Source organism: Pyrgilauda ruficollis, unplaced genomic scaffold (assembly GCF_017590135.1).
Source record: "Pyrgilauda ruficollis isolate IOZ18807 unplaced genomic scaffold, ASM1759013v1 scaffold25, whole genome shotgun sequence".
NCBI lineage: Eukaryota > Metazoa > Chordata > Aves > Passeriformes > Passeridae > Pyrgilauda > Pyrgilauda ruficollis.
The window spans coordinates 10,238,088-10,258,997 of NW_024523822.1; the positions used below are offsets into that span (position 1 = coordinate 10,238,088).

Here is a 20,910-nt window from a genome sequence, read left to right on the forward strand (position 1 = left end):
TTAGGGAAAAGATTCTTCAGCCAGAGGCTGGTTGGGCACTGGAACAGGCTCCCCATGGGTGACAGTACCGAGCCTGACATGGTTCAAGAAATCTTTGGACAATACTCTCAGGCCATGGTGAAACTCTCAGGGCTGCCCTGTAAAGGGCCAGGAGTTGGACTCACTCAATGATCCTTATGGGTCCCTTGCAGCTCAGAAGATTCCGTGATTTTGTGATGTTGTTTTAGGGATTTTTTTTTGGAATAAAATTGATTTCCCCATGTTCACATGAATAGCATTTCAAGAGAAATCTCTAGCAAGAAATTCAGCTAGCATTTTTTGAAGTACTTATCCAAAGTTAGCATACTACATGTATATTCAATTTTAAAAATAAAATGTTATTTAATAATTTGGACTGCTTTGAGAAATCAGACTCAATTTTCAAAAGTAGAGGAGCTAATTTGTCCACTTCATAAATGGAATTCCTAGTCATATTGTTGATATTGTCTGCAAATATGAAAAATAGAAGGTTAAAACCTTTTATTAGTCACTGCCATATCTTATGCTTAAACTCAGAAACAAACGAGGACTTCCATATCTGTCTCTTGCAGTGATATGTGTGTCCTCCAGCATTGGAAGCTGCAATTTTTTTTCATTCAAAGTAAGGAGGTCAAGATTTATTTTAGACCTCTTTTCAGTTTATGCAAATCTCATTCACCTGGATCCCCGGTGAGTGAGAAGAGAAAGGTCAAGACAGAACCAGGATCTAACCTTAAGTTTGGAGCAGTCACCTGTGAGAGAAGGGAGAAACTCTGGGAAGCCCAGCACCTCTGAGTTGTAACCTTAAGGCTGCAGAATCAGGCTGCCCCTTATCTTCACCAGGAAGCCAGCAAGTTTGAGCAGTTGTTCAATGCTGCCATCAGTAATTTGTACTTTGTAAAAAGTACATTTCTCTGAAAAAAAATTAATTCTTTAATTGAGAACATTACACCACAGGACACAATTTGAGCAATTGTTCAATACTGCCATCGGTATCCATGACTAGGGAGAAATCTGCTGTCTTGCTTCCTCTGTGGAACTGTTATTCTAGTCTCTCATCTGTTCCAAGGAGCTTGGAGTCCCTGCTACAGGAAACTTCTTGGTATGATGTGGTTGAGGTCTGATGGGGCCCTGACACCCCCAGGGACCCATCAGAAGAGCAAAGCTCATTGAATTAAGGCATTTCCAAGAAAATCAAGGCCATTTTAGATCAGTTTTAGTTCTTGACAAGTCTGCTCTTGTGTTCTTTTCTATTAATTTTATTCCAGATGCATATTAGATTGTTAGATATCTCTCAGATATTAGGATCAGTTATAAAAACCAGGGAATTAGGGGAACACGGGAGCATGGCTGTGTCTACTATTAAATAAAATGTCAGTGGTCATTATAATAGCAATGTCTACTGTGATGGTAGAAGAAGGTTTTGAGAGAGGATATTTTAGCATTTCAATCTCTCTATATCTATAGTTCATTTCTATATTTCATCCATATACTTAAATATATCTGCATTCTGATCAAGCAGAAAACATACAGTTATTTTCTGTAATGTGCAGAAATATCTCCTTCATGAAAGCATTGATTTTTTTTCTCCAAGGTACATTTCTCTGAAAAAAAATTAATTCTTTAATTGAGAACATTACACCACAGGACACAATATATGCTCTTCACTTTGTAAATCAAGGTTAAATTAAGTAATGTAGAAAAATAATGACTAATGTGATGATACTGGTCATATGTAAAAAAAATCAGATCAAGATATTTTAGGAATGACTGGTGACTTTGTCTTCTCATATTTTTCAGTTTGAGACAATTTAAAATAATCTCATAATGATTTATGGGTTTTCAGCAGTTTCAAGACATTAAGCCTTGTTAGAGCTTTTTTGTTTTGAACACATTACAAACAAAAGCATTAATTACTTTAGTATCAACATCCTGAACCTGCTCTGAATTCCTTTAGAGGTGATGTATGGGCCCATAGCTGCAGTGATCTTCGCTGCTGTGACATTAATATTGTTTTATTTGGTAAATGGATGATATCAATTTTGTTCAGTCCTACTGCTTCCACCCAAGTAAGACCTTTCTCAAGTCAATCTTCAGTCCTTTCTAGTGCTTCTTCAGGCAGCTCTTCACAATACATACGAAACCTCAGTTTGAAGAGTAGGATCCACTGTGTTGAGCTTTCTACTAAAAATCTGAAGAATATATCTATTGTGGAGATTTGTCACAGCACTTCAATTACACTTTTAAAGTTCCAGAATCTAATAGACTTGTGTGTTTGCTAATACTATGATATTAATTTCTACAGTCTGGTTTGAAAATATTTTTCTATATATTTTGTATATTTAGAACAAGAATGAGTGAAAGTTGGACAGGTTTCAAACTTCTTTATTTTGATGATGCATTTATTTAAAGATACATGTTTGAAAGACATCTAGACATAAGGATGAATGGACTTCTAGGCCTCTTAAAAATTATTACCCTATATATGATTTCTATATTAAGATAATATTTAGGCAAAGTAAAGGTTTCTTTTCACTATGCATATAGACCAACCTAGAAATGCCATCATTCTCTCTGAGCTCAAGCTCATGGGTGTTTTAATGACTCAATTCAATTTCCTCTATTGCGCATTATGTTGAATCAGTGATATTGCTATCAAATTGCTTTCTGCTTTAGAAAGTAATGCAACAATAAAATACGTTGTATTTGTAGATTTTATATTGGTAACAGCAATTTAAAACTAAAAGAAAAATAAAAATATTGAAAGGTTGAAAAGCAAACAAAACTATCATTCTCTGCTAATCTCCTAGCACTGTCCACAGCCCACATCGATAGTAAGGCCAGGCTGCCCAAAGGCCAGCTCAGAAGAACACAAAAAGCCTTATTTAAAAATGGTGTAGAGTGTGGGGCAGGAAAGGTCAGGGAATGGGAGAAGTTCCAAGAACTGATCCAATACCCACTGATTGCTGAAAATGTAGGCTTATGACCTGCCTTATCTGTTTCCCATTACTTTGCCTAATAGTTCCACTAGAAATTGCCAGTAGAACAATAATCGTGATCCCACGCATGATAGGAAGCCAGGTCCTATTGAAGTGTAGCATATTTATGCTCTCTGTAGGAACACATTTTTCCTTCTTATGATTCTACCTTGCTTGAGTATCATTTCTCTCTGAATTTGACTTCATCCTCTGCTTTGATACCCACCTACAAAATTATATTTCTTTAAAATACAGCAACTCTTGTTTTCTTCTTCAGTCTGTGAACTGTAAATTAGATAATAATTTTTTGAGCAATCCTCAATAACCAATAACTGGAAAAACGTTTAGTTCTAGCAATGTATACTATTTTTTGGTGTGTAGCTTGGGGGCTGTTGCTCCATATTAATGGGATTGTTTTAATTGAATTTAATATAGTTTTGAAAAGGAAACAGAACCTATTTCAAAGTTAATGTATTTCTAATTAAAATAAATTTCATTCGACTTAAAATTCTTTCACATTATTTACCAAAACTGGATTTCAGATTATTTATGGGCTGCCAAATTATTTGATAGAGATCCAATGTATTTTCATTTCTTTGTGACAGATGAATGCCCTGAGCCATTTGTAACCTTTGATATGTATTCAGAGTTGGCGTCAGTCAGCTGAGTTTATGTGCATGAACTGGGTTTCTGAGTATTGATTGTAGTGTCTTTTGTTCGTAACTTTTAACTCTAAGACAAGTTACAGTAATATCATTATTAAACCTTTTAACCTGTAGAAGCTATGAGAATTGATTAAACCAATGAAGATTTAAAGTAATTGCCAAAACCCATTCTGACACATTCAATTTTTATGCCTGAACCATTAGACTGTGTCTTGTGTGTGCACTGCATAAAACCTACAGCACAAGCAAATTTTTTTTACTTCTGTTTTTGTGTCATCCTGATTAAGGGAACTGGAAAGTAACTCTACCTGACACCTGCCTTGCTCTCTTTTTCTTGAGTGTGTTAATGATTCTGGAAGTGCACAAAATATCCATGGGTTCCCTTCAGTAAATGTTTAATAACAGCACACAAATGTATGCACTAGCATGCAGTGAATATGCCTCTGGATTTAGAGCACCATACTTGGTTGGTTGACTAAATTATTCATGTTTTATTAATTTGGTGAGTTTTGTTAATGTTTTCCTTTTTAATGCATTTTATATTACTTTTATTATTATTTCTGCATTTTTTTTCTCTCCCCTTCTTTTTGCTTTACATATTGCTTTCATTTGTTTATAGAAGAAAAGAAAACAGATCCAGAGAATGGGGATACAGGTAGGGTGACTTATTAAAAATATTTTTGTGTTTCTCCCTTTGATCTGTTATGTTTGAGCAAATATGTAGCAAAGAGTTGGAGTGCAATTTTTATGTCTTTTGCAGATTTCAAAATCTAGACACTAGGAAATGGAACTTAAGAAAGGGCTTTCCCAAATGTATTTCCTTTGCTAGTTTAAGAGTGTCAAATAAGGGTGAGAAATGGTAAGGAAGAGACCAGAAGCAGCTAAATGCAGATACCATACACTTTAAGACCTCTGTTCTGTCGTCCCCTCTCCAGACACAGAACGTGCTCACCTGCGCACATTTTTCTGCTCTATTAGAGGTTTCTGATTTCCAAAATATCAGTCTTTATCAGTCTTTAGTCCCCTCATCATTAGTTTCTTTCCCCCATGCCTTAGTGGCTGTGCCTCCAAAATTTTCTATCCTTTTTGTTCACATGTATTCAAAACTAAATCTGTTCTAATATTACAAGGGAAACTTCACTTTTCTTCCATACCAGATTCCCTTTAACTCTTTGTGCCACAAAAGCCTCACTGTAGAGCAAACTCCTCTTCCAAACTCAGATCCTGCAATAGGATCTCCATCACCAGCATCTCTAGGAACTAGACTGGTTTAATAAGTCCCACTGGAGAAGACAATGAAAGAAAGAATGAAAGAGCAGAGGTCCCAGCCGGTTTTATTTTGATTTTTAACCAGATAGGTGTGCCTTAGGCTGAGCTGGATGATAAGGCCAGTTTGTTCTCCCTTTTGTCTCTGGTGTGGATCACAGGCTATCAGCTGAAGAATCTTACCCTAGAGAGGAGCCAGTATTTGACCAGAAGAGCAAATAACAGTCTTTAGCTCTAGGCTGAATTCAATGATCGCTTATCTCCTTGTAAAACCGTGACTCAGTGAGCAGCTCAGGGGTTAGGAAAAGTTAGGTATTAACCAAATCACTGATTACAGCCCTTCACTTTAGTGGTGAAGTAGCTGAATCTTATCTTGTTTCATCTTGGCTTATTTCAAGTTAAAACATGAAAATAATGTTTTTTATTTGAAGATGATTTTAATGCTTGTCCTGAGTCCTGTTGTAGGAATGGAATTATACAGCCACCACCTAGACCATGGCAGGAATTATGTGGATCTTACCTCAGTAGGGCTAGCTTCCACTTCAATAAAATTATCAAGCAGAGTTCCTTTTTCTGCTATGTTTAATAGGCAATAGTAGTTACAGTTCATGCTGGGTGCCTCTTATTTGGGGCCCTGCCTGTTGCTTGTGACTGGATTTTATAGTCTCCATAGGTGGCTTCATTTTCTTATTGCACTCCTGCTCATCAGATGCTGCAATCCTGTTAGCAGCATCTGGGGTTTTCTCTTCTGATTTACTCCCACAGCCTCCAGGCATCCTTTTGTCTGTGTCTTGAGAAATTTCCTACTTCTGTTACAAAATATTCTATAGCTAAAGTTGAAATTATAGTTCATTGTCTAGTGGTTACATTTCCATAGATCAAACAAAACAAGCCATCACATTCATGTGGCCCAAGGTTTAATTTACTGTAGCACTAGAGCTAAGCTCTGGCACAACATTCTCCCACTGCAGTCCTTGTGGATCTGAGAGATTACAGGGCTGCACTGCACAGGACTTCTGTGCTTACTCTGGCATTTCAGGAGTCTTTCCTGTGTAGTTATATTACTTTCCCTCAGCACGTTCTCTTCTGAAAATATGGGGAATAGCTGGTAATGAAGTAGCAGTTGTGTCAGCCAGGAATTGCCTTGTGCCCATGAAAACCCCACTGAACTAACCTTCAGGCCATGGGGTTTTAATGCTAGAGAGTTCAAAATAACCAAAACTCTAGAATGTTGCCTACAGTGCAATGATCCCAATTATGTCTGGTGAGCAGCACCAGGCTTTGTTCTTCCCTTCAGTCTTAATTTTTTGTGTTCATATGGCTGGAATTTTAGTGTCTCATTGGATATTTCTGTTGGAGGCACAACTACTGTTTTATAAGCAAAATTCTGGAAAGATATTCATAAAGAAATGAACTCATTTTATCTGGCCAAAATTTGGTTGCGTACACTTTGATACATTTTGGCAGTACTTCAGTGTATCAGAAGCAACTTTAAGTTTTCTAGTGCCAGTCTTTATAGTCCTGAAAACGTGTTGTACTGGGCTCCAGCTCAGGATCTAATAACACAAGGGCTCAGTCAGCCTTTGTCATTCAGGTGTGTGAAAGCTTATGCTCCTACATTTTAACCCCTGTTGATAACTAATGGTTAGATTCAGGTTAGTTCTGGTTTCTTGACACATGCTCCATGAACAGCTCCTGACTGCAGTGGGGTCCTTATGGTAGGACCAATGTTCTGCCTTGGTTACCAAACTCATGCTAAAAGCTGAAGCTTTAATGCACCCAGACATTTTACTGAACTCTCTCAGTATTTTCTTGTCCTGCTAAACCCTCCCACACAGGTGGGAGCTTAGCAGAGATTTGCCAGCAGGAGTGGAGGTGATGACCGCCCCGCATCCCACCACTCAGTGTGCCATGCCTTTGTGCTGGGCCACGGGAATGGGGAGTGCTGTGACACTCCAGCCTGTCCTGCTGCCATGCAGGTCCCAGCTGCCCCTGGCTGAAGTCTCAGCGAGCTCAACCCTGCACTCTGAATGTCAGCTCCAGGCACAGCAGAACCAGCTTTCTTCTGCTTTATGGACTATCCACTGTCCTCGGCTTTTCCTCTTTTTCCTCATAACTGAATTCACTCACTTGTTAGAGACAGTTTCAAAAATACAAAGGAAGTTGGATTTTCCTTTGATAAGATTTTATGGGAACTGAATAATTTTTTTTCAACATTTTTTTGTCTTGTTTTTCTCTTGAGAAGAAATAAGCTACAAATTTTTCTTGTTTTGTTGCAGAAGACTCACACCAAGGCCTTATATCTTGTGCTCCCCTTTTGAGTGGCATATTTTGTACATATCGTAGGCAATTGAATTTGTGGAAATCTAACATTCACTTTGCCAACTGATCATAAATAAGAATGAATATTTTCTCAAATAATGGTGAAGTTTCTAATTTATGCTCAGGAATTGTTATTTCTTCATTTGCACTTTCCTGAAATTTGGCAGAATGTCTGAGGACAGAGAAAACATGTCATGATTTCATAATAAAACGCAAGAAAAATTGAAAAAATGTCCCTTTTTTGAAAAATATCTCCTTTCTGACATTACTGAAAAAGGACAAGAAGATTTTGATTTCAGCAAAAGATGATTTCTTTCTTTGAGATGAGTCTGGAGTATTTTACTTAAAAAAATTATGTGTTACTTCTGTCATTGAAAAAAGAGAATATTTTCCAGTGTAACTTTTTGTTTTCAAGAGAAAAAAACCAGAGCTTTTAAAACTAGATCCTAAACAATTCACTTCATCCTAGTGATAAATTGACAAACACTGCTATGGGTTCTATAATGGTTGAGGAAAATTATGATAGGAAAAATTATTTTAGAAATTGTCATCTGTTGCTCTGTTTTTCATTTTATTTCTCCCTATAAAACACCATTTATTCTTTGTCATTAATTTTTCTTCATTTTAATTTCTCTTAGAATTTTTGATGAAGTCTTTTCTTTCATGTTGTTATAGAGTGTAAAAATAGAGACTTAGAATACAAAAACAAAAAGCCAAAGTGCTTATAGAGAACAGAACAGCTTAGTGGTTTGGCATTCCCACTTCCTTTTACCTCCTCTCCTTCCAGATTTCCTATGAAGTGCCACAACATCTACCTGGCAGCTCTCGTAGGTGCTACCACCCCAATTGTTTTCAAGAGAGAAAACAAAGCTGAGAGGCCCAGGTTCTGTGCCAAGCCCCACTTTGCTGTTAGATCATGACTTTCAGCTGAGGTTTAGAGTTTAAACCAGGTTTCTGTACTGTAGTACACTGGCATCTAATATTCCCATCTCAGTTCCATAAATGCAGTCCATATTGCTCAATACTTACAATATACAGAAACTTCTGTTTATCATTAGCGGGATTCTGAAATTTTTGTCCTAGACAACTTTTGCATTAAAATTATGGATATTTTAAGACAAATGTCATTCAAAATGAAAGCCTTTTAGCATTTGGTGGATAATGATTTATTCTTGACTTACAGTAGGTTAAAGTGGAAAAGAATCCTACTTATGTGTGTATGATAGCTAATTATATTTTGTTTTAAAATCTTTTCAGAGCTGTTGTCTCCCTCTCATTTTTCTGTTTCTCAATCTTCCACCTCAGCTTTGGCATTTCCTTATTATTTTACATTGTAAGTCATGGTACAGTACCAGTTTGTTGAAACCAGCCTGAGTCACGTAGTGAGACCCCATCCCTGACTAAAACTAATCACATATGGAGTGAATCCTGGAGTTGTTCTTGAAGCTGCGTTTCATTAGAATGTAATACAGTGATGCCACTGGGTGGCTCTTTAAGATTCCATTAGTCGTTCTTGGAATTTTTTGAGCATACTAAGAATATACTCAAATAGTAAATGGAAGGTCTGCTAGTCCGTGGCTGTTACTTGATTATTAATTTGATATGTCAGACTATGATAAATGCAGAACCAGAATCTCTACCCAAAATAAGCAGGTTATCTTTGCATTCCTCCTTATGAAATAAAATACTCAATTTCTCTTGAATATTCATAAAATAGTAAAATTATATTCCGTGGAAACACTGTGTTTCATTTATATTGAGTTTTTTCACAAAGTTGGCTTCATTTAAATTGTGTAGATAATACAACACTTATTAAGATTCTGCTGAAATACTTTGCTATTTTCCTCCTGTTACAACTTTTTGGTTTTCTGCAAAATCATAATTCAGGAACTAAAATTACATGCACGGAACTTAAATAAATCAAATTTCATCTCTTTCTGTTAAAACTTCCATGAGCTTAATTTTAACCTTGAAAATGATGACTTCTTGTGTATTTATTTTCTTTTTTTCCTTCTGTTTTTAACTTAACAGGTGCACTGGATGTAGAAGAAAGGAATCGCCAAATGAAAATGAGCAAGTACAAACAGGTAGCAGGATCAGATTCCAGGCTGGAACAAGATTATCATTCTAAGGCAAGGGAGTTTTGTTTTGAAAAGCAACAAAATATGCTAAACTGAAATATTCAACATCCTATTAGAAAGTAATAGATGAGTGCCAGGTTGTTTCTTCAGTAAAAGTTTCTTATGTGTCTATAATAAAATTTTGGAAATGTGCAGCAAAACTCTTATCACACAATGTTCTTGATTATTAAAATTTAAGAATGATAAGTTAAAACAAATGAAAGAAGCAGTGTAATTATCTATCAGAATGAACAATAGTGCCATGATTTAAAAGCTCAGGGAAGGAAAAAAGATGTTCATTGAGTGACAGATGGCATGAGAGCTATTGAAACTTGTTCATGGCTTTCATATAGTTAACCAGAGTTATCTTGATCTATTGAAAACTGGAAGATGCAGTTGCTTAGTTCAATAGTGGCTTTTTGGCACTTGGGAAAGTATTTTATACACTAAGAAAAGCTTTTACCCCAGCTATGGCAGATTGCCAAGAATCTGAATATCTGTGTAGTATTATAGCCTTAAATATACTATCCAAAATTTCCTGCTATCTGGAACAGGGTCATGTCATATAGAGTATGTTAATTAAAATAATCAAGATATTTTCAATTTAAATTTCTATTATGCAAAAATAATTTAGTGTCCTCTAAAAGTCTTCATTAATTGAGGTCACATTTTAAGTGGAAAACACGAGACTTCTGACCTATAAAATTTGGCTGAGGAAAAGATATCTGGTTTAGACTTTTATTTCCAGGTTGTTTTTCCTTGCTCCCAGGACTGGCAAAGCTACTATAAAATGAGACATTTAGTATTTGAATGCAAAAAAACCATTACATTTATTAAATATTAATTCTTAACTATTATTATAATTATTTGTTTCGCAGATAATTTAGACTAATACACTTCATATAATTACTTTCTAGAATATATTTCAGTGTGGGAAAATAGAAGTGTATTTAGCAAATACACTTTACTTTACATTTAGCAAATACGACTTTAGCAAAGTCCATTTCCAAACAGAAAGCCCCACTAATGAAAATAGAATTGACAAAACTAAGACCATGAAAATGGCTTAAGATGCTTTAAAACTTCGTAGATGTGCTGCATGGTTATTTGGGTATTTTGCAAATGTAGTTTTAACTGCACAAGGCATAGGAATGTTTATTAACATGTAAGAGGGACTCGGATACTGTTGTGTTTAGCTGTTTCTTTTTTTTTGACACTTATGGAAAGTATTTATATGTTGTTGGCTTTGAAAGGTGTTGCCTTTGAGAGATTTCTTTTATTTTGACACTTATGGAAAGTAAAGTATTTATATGTTGTTGGCTTTGAAAGGTGTTGCCTTTGAGAGGTGAGCGTAATACTGTGAGTGGACCTTATCGTAAGTGTTGTGACTGTATGTACCACAAAAATATGACTTTATGTATTGTATGTATAACCCTACTTAATCTGCTGATTCTCCTGCTTCCTCAATGCTTAACTGAAATTTGAGTCAGAAGTAGGACTGCTGCAGATTAAATTGGTTCTCATGTAAAGGAGTGAGATAGAACATGACTACCTAAGGAAGTATTTACTACCCTTGTTTTTCCATTTCACCTACACCATACTATTGGGCATCACTCTACATCTTTTATCTTTTTAATTAAAATTTTACCTTCAGTATTATTGGAATGTATTAAAGAGGAAAATTATAAATTGAATTATTTTATGAATATGGTGGTTTATTTATTGCACACATCAAACAATGTCTCCAGAAATAAACAGTTAATTTATTCTTCTGCTTAAGTGTAGTTTCAGTGCTTGAAAGTGAGTTATTTATTCTATCAATGAAACTGTGGAACTAGACACTGAATATTCACATATATGTAGTAATTCAACATGCATTCTTAAAACTGTGTAGTTTCAAAGCCGTGTGAGAGCCATAAATCTCATAAGCCATATGAGAGTTCTGTCTTCACTTTTTTACTACCACTACTTCAATTCCCCTTAATTAAATTCCTATACTATCTAGAGACAGAAAACGAATAAGTAAAATTTATCTACCTGGTTTCTACAAAAATTCTTTTGAAATCATGAACTGAAACATGTTTGTTGAATGCTGACTGTAATGTTCTGTACAGTGTTCAGTGACTTTGATTTTTTTAGACTTCTCAACTGGCAGAAGCAGGCACTCATGAGTGCCATGCCTGACAAAAATATCATTAAGTAGGCATTAAGCCATGTTCAGAAAAGTCAGCACATAGAATTTGCTTTTACCTTTTCTATTTCTTTCTTTAAATAGAAGTCAACAGGTCAACAGCATCTTTGTGTCCCTCTTGATTACTTTAACTTAAGAAAAAATACCCGATATCTTTCCTTGCTGAGAAGGCAAAAGCTATAAAAATAGAAGTTTTATTAAATATAGAAATATTAAAATAGGCACCCAGTGTTGTATCTCTCTAGCTTTGTTCTACCTCTGGAAATCAGTACTACAGGCTTTAGAGGAAGGTACACACCCTTTTGTGGTGCATGGTCATACATTAATAAGTTTGTGGGAAAAGTTTAATTCCAGATCTCAGTGTTCTTAGAAGCTGATGAAATATGAAATTGATTCCCCTTATATTTTTTCCTCCAGATTGATAAAGATTGTATTTCTATTATTCTGATACATGCCTCATTATTTTTGGAACAATAATTATTCTGCTTCCATAATATTTCATATGCATTAGTTTAGTAGGGTGCAAAAGACATTTCCTTAAATAACTTCCTTCAGAAGCTGCTGGTTTCAGGACAGACATATGGAAAGCAAGTAATATATTAACTTTCATATAAATATTTACAGCTAAGCAGATGAGAGAAAAACATTGTAGGCACTAAGCATGAGGTAAATTAATTTCTGGTATTGGAACAACTATTTATTTCTGCTTATTGGGTACTAGTAAATTTGTACTAAATAGGATGTATACTAAAGTCTGAATTGCAGTGCTGGTAGATGCTGACATAATGGAAAACCTGAATTGTGGAAATAAAGAAAAAATGCTCAATAGCACAAGAGTGTTCCACCAGAGGCAAAATTAGCCATTTACCATACTGTGCCTCTGCAACCCCAGCCTGATTTGTGTCATTTCCCTCAAGAATCTTTCTGTGACTAGTTTATTGTTTTGCATAAGAGCTAAGCTTCCCGGTTCTAAATTGTTAAGGAAGATGTACTCTGAAGAGGGAAGGGCAAGATGAGAGCTGAGCAAGCCACATGCTGGACTCGCATAACTCACATTTTGTAGAGCTGGCTTTTGGAGTCACTTCCCAAACTACCTCATCAAACCTCTCTGAACCTCTCTGCCTTGCTTCCTGCTTTTTACTCCCACCATTCTGGCAAACAAATTGGTAGTGCTGTGTTTGGTGAGCAGCATCTTCCTCTGGCCATTCCCACCAGTCCTCAGATACAGGAATTCCTGCTGACAAAATGAGGATGGAGGATGTGAGAAATCCTGTCATTCCTCTCTCCTTGCTCCCTGACTAGAACATGCACAGTGGATCAGCTGAGGAGAGTTAAAAAGCTTTGTTGTTACTGAGAAAAAAAAGAGAGAAGATACTTCTGGTATAAAGAACCCTAGAAGTGTTTGCAATCAGTGTGAAATCAAGAGAGAATTCCATTAACTCGGGCTGATGTTAGCCACTACAGAGAAGTCTGGTCACTGATGTCAAACTAAAGGGAGCTGGATTTATGTAGGAGTTGCAGCAGTGAAAAACTATGGCTTTCTTTAGGAACAAAGGTAAAACAGAGCTGACACACATTTAAACATCTAAGTATCTTGAGACTCGTTTTATTTGTTTTATTAGGAAAAAAATAATGACCTATAAAAAGGCAGAGAAATCCAGTTACATAATATAGCAATTAGTAATAGTCAGTAATGTAGTAATTAGCAATAGAGTATCTTAGAGCAACAAGGAATAAAGTTGGGATAAAAGAGGGAAAAGAGCAGATGAAAACTTGATTTTTTTTTTTTTTTTTGCTGAACAAGCTTATTTAGCCAAATGTAGAAAAGACTACATCAAATACAGAATTATACAGAACATCAAAGAGGATTTCCTAACTCCACCTTTAATGATTCGTACTGATTATAAGACTGAAACTTTCTGCATCATCAGATATATATAAAGCTGCATTTCCTGATAATCAATAACCACAATTTAAGTTTTAGATATAAGCATAATTCTCTGTGTTTGGTGTAGGAGAATAGTACAGTAAGGCATACTAGCATGCTAGTTTGTGATCTTTTAGCCTGATAACAAGACCAAGACAAATTAAACTGTGGAACCTTGTGGTTAGCTTTTTGAGTAGCGTAGATGCAGCATGCACAGAACAGCTGCAGCTCTTCAGAATGAGACACTTGGATCCAGCAGTGAATCAAGTACAACCTTAGGGGATTTCTGTGTGAGAGAATATGAAAAAGGTAAGATCTGAAGGTGGAAGAGGCTGAATTTTAGTGCCTCAGAAGCAGATCTTAATTGTAAGGTCTTGTAAAGTGCAAAAGTGCTGCCAAGAGTTGCCTTTTCCCTCTGAAACCTGCAGTAAGTAGGTTTGCCATGGGTACAGCTACATGTGGAATCCTTTGACCTCTGCTGTCAATTGAAAGATTTCATATAATGGTGTTTTGGGAATCCCTTTGTCTCCTCCTTTAAAATCAAAGCAGAGCAGTACACAGAGCAGCAAAGAGTGCTAGCAGAAGCACTTGCCTCCTTTCTTCTTGAAACACCTGTGGAGAAGGGAGTTAAACAAACATTCAACTAAAGGGATGTTGGGAACTTTGATATTTGGCTGCATATAAGCTGTATTTGATTTATATTGGTTTTATGTTGACAGCTGTTTTAGAGTTCTTGGAGGATCATGAGATGCCCAGTAATAATTTGATAATTTATAATAATTATGAATATACCTCTTTGATCTATAATTGTTTCTTACAACTGATGCTGTTAAGGATGTAATTAGAAATATTCAAAATACTAAATACAAAATGGAGGCTATTTAGATATCCATATGCCCTCAAAACAGTTCATAAATTGTTTTGTATATACTTCTTTTTAATATAACAGTTTAAATTTTAAAATTTTAAGTATCTGAATAAAACTTGGAGAAACAAAATAATTCTAAAGGAGCTGTGCTGGAGAATAGTTAAGAAAGCAAAGACTAACACAGATAAGACCACACACAAATATTCAGTGCAATAAATTTCTGTAGAATGCCCACGCAGCTAAGGGCCTTACCAGTGGAGTTTGATAGGCTTACAAAGGGAATAGCACTGTGTAATTCCCTGCATCTTCCCATTGCCCACCCCCACACCACTAAGCTCTTGTCTTTGGAAAATAAACCAAACACCAATTAGACCAATTGAGAATTTCCCAGGTGAGGAAACATTTTACTTATTGCCTGTTCCATGGCTTTCGTGCTTTCCTATGGACTAATGAGTATTGTTCTTTGGGCCAGAAACCTGGGAGCTCCTCCAGCTGGTCTGGAAGGACAGGTCCTGCCACTGCCAACAGCCTGTGGGTGCTCAGCTCATCTAATCCATCACTCATGTGTGTGTTGTGTGATCTGTAATGAATTCTGCTGGTCAGTGGCAGAGAGTCTCTCTGGCCCATAGTGCTGGTAGCATTTCTATTTTCAATCAAGTATTTCACTGTATTTTTATTATAAAATTTTTTTTGAATAAATTGCTGAACTAGAACTTCTGGTTCCTATAAGTACAGCATTTAAAGCTCAGTTATAAGACTTAAAAATATGTCTAGATGAAATAAATTCAGAATTCTAGAATTGAACTCTATATACATGGTAATGTAGAAAATACCTCTTCTTTCATTTCTATTTTTACCAAACTGTATTTTGCTGATGCATTAGAATTGAGTGACTTTGAATATAGATATGGGTTGCTGTGATTTCTAGTATTTTCTTCTTCAGTAAAAGGTGTGCAGACTCTTAGAAAATATTTCTGTTGCAGTCATTTTTCTTATTCATTAAATTCAAGCATTCTATTTATTTATTTTTGCTTTGATAATTTTTCACTTTTTTTTTTTTAAATCTTGAGTAGCCATGTCTCTATCTGAAATTTAGGGTATTTATAAATGTAATACTGTGTTTAACAAAAATACTGCATTCACATATGATGATTGTGGCTGAAATTTAAACATCTGAAAGCAAACTGATCTGGCTGTCTTTGGCTGTCAACAGGCACTTTCTGTTGTCACATTTTCTTAGATTTTGTGTAAACTTCTATTGGTAATCATGTTTAGAAAGAAGAGGTTAAATACATTATAGAATGTTATTGAAGTACCTTATAATTTTACAATGAATCTCAAAGAGAAAAATTACCCCGAAATTAAAAAAGTAAAACCACCATTCTATTTTGGCTCTGAATTGTCATTGGTTATAGGAGTCTAATAGGGAAAAAAGCGCTTTTCAATTGCAGAGAATTGGGTTTCCGTTAAAAAAGCACAAATTCTAACACAGCCTTGTGTTTTATAGCAATGAGTTAAATATTCTTTTGCAAAGAGCAAGTACTTTCAAGAAAAAAATGTTTTAGTAAGCACATAATATATATATATATCTAATATACAGCAAAATTTATATCAAAAGCTTTCTGTAAAAGACAGGTTCAATTGAGCATTGTAACCATTCCATTAATAATCACAATTTAAACTCACCTGGGAGATGTTTTGATCAACTTCCATCCAGAGCAATCACTGCAATCTATCTTAAATCCTTTTATCCTTTTTGAAATAGAATGTATTTTCCTTTCTGAATGGCTTTGTATAGACAAGTGAATTGCTAAACTGTTAGTCTTTTGGTTCAGAGACACTGTCTTTTCATAGTAAACTCAATTATTTCTGTGTACAGTTTTTATCTGAATTTAAGCTGTAAAGTTCCAAGATGCTATTGAACTAAGTGAGAAAAATACTGTGACTATGCTTGAATTAATTAAGTTGTTCTGAAACTGATGTTATGCTGATAATATGTGAAAAAATCTACAGGAAAAAAAAAAAAAGAAAAAAATTAACTGGGAAATATGTGTTAAATATCTGGGTGCCAGGGTGTGGCATTCAAAAATAGAGAACATATGAAGTTAATTGAATTGCTGCAACAATCAGGGAACTCTAAGAAATTAGAATAATAATCTGTGATTACATGTATCACAGCAGTTTGTGCTACTTAATTCTGTGCCATGCAAATATGTACAAAAAAGTCATTATTCACATTTGAAGTACAAAAGACCAGTGGCTCTATGACAGAAACAGGTTTGTTAGATCAATCTTCTAGACTGCTGACCTTGAAAAATTGAGGAAAGTGTGGCACACTTAGAAAGAACAGACCTAAAATCTCAGTGCAGGGCTTGCACAGAGCCTGTTTCAATGTGTAGGATTCAAAATGAACCACAGACTCATAGAACGGCCTGAGTTGGAAAGGACCTTAAAGATCATCTGCTTTCTATGCCCCTGCTTTGGGCAGGGACACCTTCCGCTAGACCAGGCTGCTCAGAGCTCCACCCAGCTGCGTCTTGATCATTTCCATGTGTGGGGCATGCACAATTTCTCTGGACAACCTGTTCCAGTGCCTCACCACCCTCGCAGTACAGAATTTCTTCCCAATATCTTATCTGTTCTTTCAGTTTAAAGCCATTACCCCTCATTCTATCACTACAGGCTCTTACAGAAAAATCCTTCTCTGTCATTTTTTACTGAAGGCTTCTCTAAGGTCTCCCTGGAGCCTTCTCTTCTCCAAGCTGAAGAAGCAGGACCTTTGTTTGCTTCCCAGGGGGTGGCTCAGAAGGGACAGAGCACTGTCAGATTTGCAGGCAGGAATGCTGGCTGGCCCCTCACCTCACACCTCTCCTGCCCTGTCCTGCTCCAGGAGCTGCTCCCTGTGGTTTAACTAAGCACACCTTAGAGGAAGGATTTGCCCAGAGTTTACTGTTATCATTTGTAACTCTGGCTATAATAATGTTTTAGTGGTGTGGATGTTTTATTCACATCTGGGAGTTCTCCTCTTTATTAAATAGGTTGATCTTCTTTGATAGCAACTCCAAAATTATCAATGAAAATTTAACCAGCTTATCACATTTTTCCAAGCAATAGGTTTGTGGTTTTGAGGAATTTTTGCCAGCTGTTACACAGGAAAGAATGCTGTGTGGGTCTATCAGATTTCTCTGTGGATTTTTGATTCTTATTTTATTAAGTACCTTAACTGCCTAAACTCCTAAAGTTATTTTTCATTAATATAACTGTGGCTTCAAGCACCTGTACTGCAAGTAGCTCATATGAAGGATTTACAAGGGTGTACCACAGAGCCATTATTGTGAAAAAGGTGGTTCTGCACAATGGAGCTAATCAAAGTAGGGTCAGGACCTTGGAGTCTCAGCATAGAGAGGTTTTTGTAAAGCCTCAATGCCTTCAACAAGACTCACAGTGAGAGTGTTACTAAAACATGAAATTACCTCTGTGTCCTTTCTAACCTGTGGTATTTTTTATGGTTGTTTCTGGGAACTAAAGACTTTGCTTACAAGAACTAGTATTTTTTAGTGCTAGGAAAGAGAATATTTTCTTTAGTAATTTATCAGGAGGAGTATTATCCTCCTTCTGCAGATGGAAATCATTGTTTTACCAGAGATTTCATTGACAGTCTGGAGTTAGTGAATGATAGCAGGAAATAACAAAATTTTATCTGAGGTCCTGCTTGTTCTATCACAGTAAAATTATTCTGATATATCTTTTTTCTTCAAACTGTGTAAAATCTTTGAAGGATGGTATATTTTTTGCATTATATAAAGCATCTTAGATACATTAATTTCAGAGAAGCAGGATGCATAATTCTGTTTCTGCTCTCTCTCAAGTGACATATGCCATCATGTAAAAAACAATTCTGGTGATTTGCATAGTTCTGCAGTTTAATCTGAAACTACTAGCTAATTAATAATATCTGAACTTTAATTAGCGTCTGATTTTCTATTAAAAAAAGTTCAAACCACTGTGACATAGTGTTCTGTAAGTGAGGGACAATAACTTAAATTCACTTCTGGCTAATAGGCTGACTCTCAGTTTCAAGAATTGTAAAGAAGCAGATTGGATGAAATTTAGGAGGCATTTTTGAATGTTTCCTATCTGTCATCTAAGCTAGTTTCTAGTCACATAAGTTTTGGGAAATATTATGCTAATGCTATGCTGAGGAAATGCTTGTAAAATGAGAACAACTTCAAGATCCGAATTTATTCCAAGTATTCATAGACATTAAAGATCTTCAAAACTGTTTGTTGTAGAAGTTTTGATCTCAGAATAGTTCCAATCTAAGTACCTGTCTTGCAAAATGAACTAAATTCCTCATGTGGTTTCAACTGATATTTTTTAATTGTTTCTTTTCTGCAGATGTTAGGTATTATTGCCCTACTGTTTAAGTGGTTTCTGTTGTGAAGATGAAATTGTAAATAATATTCATAGATGTTGCATGTTTTCAGTAAAAGTGAACTCAGATTAACCTTACAAGTGAGCAAAGGTAAATCACAGTACTTAAAATGAGATATGGGAGACATAAGTAGTAAATGTTTTCTAATTACTCCCTTGAGGACAATGACTAAGAGAAAAAGAGAGTTCAGTTTTTCCAATCTGTAGGAGCTGTTTGCTTGCTCAGGATCTCCCTGCGACCCTTTTTTTTTTCCTAGTTGCAATGAAACAAGAGTAAAGCTGCTGAGGAAATATGTTTTAAGGAAAATAATATTTTCTAAGCAGTTTACCTTGTTTATGGATTGATAAGGAAATGATGGTATCTGTCTAGCAGATCTGTTTCTCCTTTAGCTTGACATGAATCAGCAGAAAATTTTCAGGAAAGTTATCAGCTGAGCTTATATTTTCTTATTGTGGTGAGATTTTCCAAGATGTATCCTAATAATCAGTGAAAACAAAAGACTAAGAAAAAAGATTATGTGATGTCCCCTCAAATAATGCTTGATTTCACAGGCTATCCTCTGATATCTGTAGATTTAAGGACTTGGAAAGTGAAATCATAGATGTAGAAAGATATATTTATATCCTGTTCTTGAACAATTGTGGCCTTAGGCACTTCTGCTTACAGGAATAAGCACTCACCAGATGGCCATGTGTCAATCCAGCTGTTCTCTTCAGCATGAATTCTTTTGAAGGTGCCGTGTCCCAGCACAAATTTGGTGAAAGGCATATTAAATGTCACATAATGAAGGTAGGATTAAGGGGAGAGTTTGTATTTCTGTTCTTAAGCCATCAGGCATGCTGAAATAGTTAACAGGCTTTTGGGTTGAAATAAAGTGTAATGAAATAGAAGTTCTGTGATAAGAAAAGATGGTAGCCTTGCCATCTTTTTATTTTATTTGTACTTGTTTTTGTGAGACCAAAGGATTGAAATCAAATTATGGAAATAAAGTTTAAAAGCCAGGTTAATGTATAAAAAAATGCATAAACTGCATATGATTTGATGTCCTAGCTTGCATTCGCAAAGCAACATCTCAAAGAAGCCCAAATTAGGTAGAACAACCATAGACAAAAGAAGGGTTTTTTTAAAACAGAAATTCTGCCTTGTTACTCTCTTTAAAAGTAAGCTGTTGACTGCTTTCTAGAACTATACGAACTGCAAAAGATTTTGGGTGCAGTGGTGGCAGAAATGGCATGTGGACCACTTGAAGAATGGAAAAAAATACAGGAAGCATGCTTAGATTCTTTTTATCCAACGTGAGTAGGATGTACTAGTGTTAGAAGACCAATAAGGAGCAGAAAAAACAGAGTTATCACTCAAACTGAACCCATTAAGCAAGTGTAGGCTCACCAGGCTGTCCTAGAAACATTCTGAAGTTCAGCAGGAGTTAAAGTACTGGAGATACTATTAAATGTAATTGCACAGTAAATTGGGAAGTCCCTGGATACCTGTCTTTTGCAATTACCCTGACTTGAACAGCCCAGACTTTTGACAGTGAACTGTGTCTGTGATGATGCATCTTCAGGAGTCTTGACATGGTGCTGTGGATTTCTAAAGGATTGCTGGTGTCTATTTTAAATAAATTTTTTTTTCAGTGTAAGACAGAATAGTTAATGTGTGGCAGTCAAAAAGATTCTGGGAAGTGTGAGAAGATGTACTTTAGAGTTGATTACCCACCCTCACATAGCCAGACTGTGGACTCATTCTCTAAAGTGAAACTTAGTGACTGACTTAGCCCTGTTTTAAATAGGAGTTAAAATTCTGGTGGAGATCAGCAATATGAAAGGGAAATTGGATAGTAAATGTTTCAAAGAAATCATTGGAAGAGCTTTGTTTTATTTTCCATTTTGTATACTTTTCTGAATTCTTTTCACATTGGAAAAGGGGGAGTGATTGTTGGATATCCTTCTACCCTTAATTATGATTGCAAGGTTCTTCCTTTGAAGCTTTTATTTGTTCACCTTCATATTAGGTAGACTCATACTTCTTCAAGATCTTGCCTTTTTTTCAAAAAATGTTGGGAATATTTTGGTTAGAGAAATGCGTTTTGTGGTTCACTTAAAACTTGATACAAGGCATCA

At 35.7% G+C, this 20,910-nt stretch overlaps 1 protein-coding gene across 35 annotated transcripts in view; it reads left to right on the plus strand.

The window, feature by feature from the left end:
• The window catches only part of RIMS2 (regulating synaptic membrane exocytosis 2), a 445,269-nt gene that overhangs the window by 346,976 nt on the left and 77,383 nt on the right, over positions 1-20,910 (plus strand). For 13 of the 35 annotated variants that reach the window (XM_041470624.1, XM_041470630.1, XM_041470632.1 and 10 more), the window contains one exon: positions 9,281-9,381. The exons of 21 other annotated variants lie outside the window; for them this stretch is intronic. In XM_041470624.1, coding sequence (XP_041326558.1) covers positions 9,281-9,381 — 101 coding nt within the window. Of the gene's footprint in view, positions 1-4,280; positions 4,317-9,280; positions 9,382-20,910 lie in introns of all 35 variants that reach the window. One more of the 35 variants, XM_041470623.1, reaches the window with a different exon arrangement.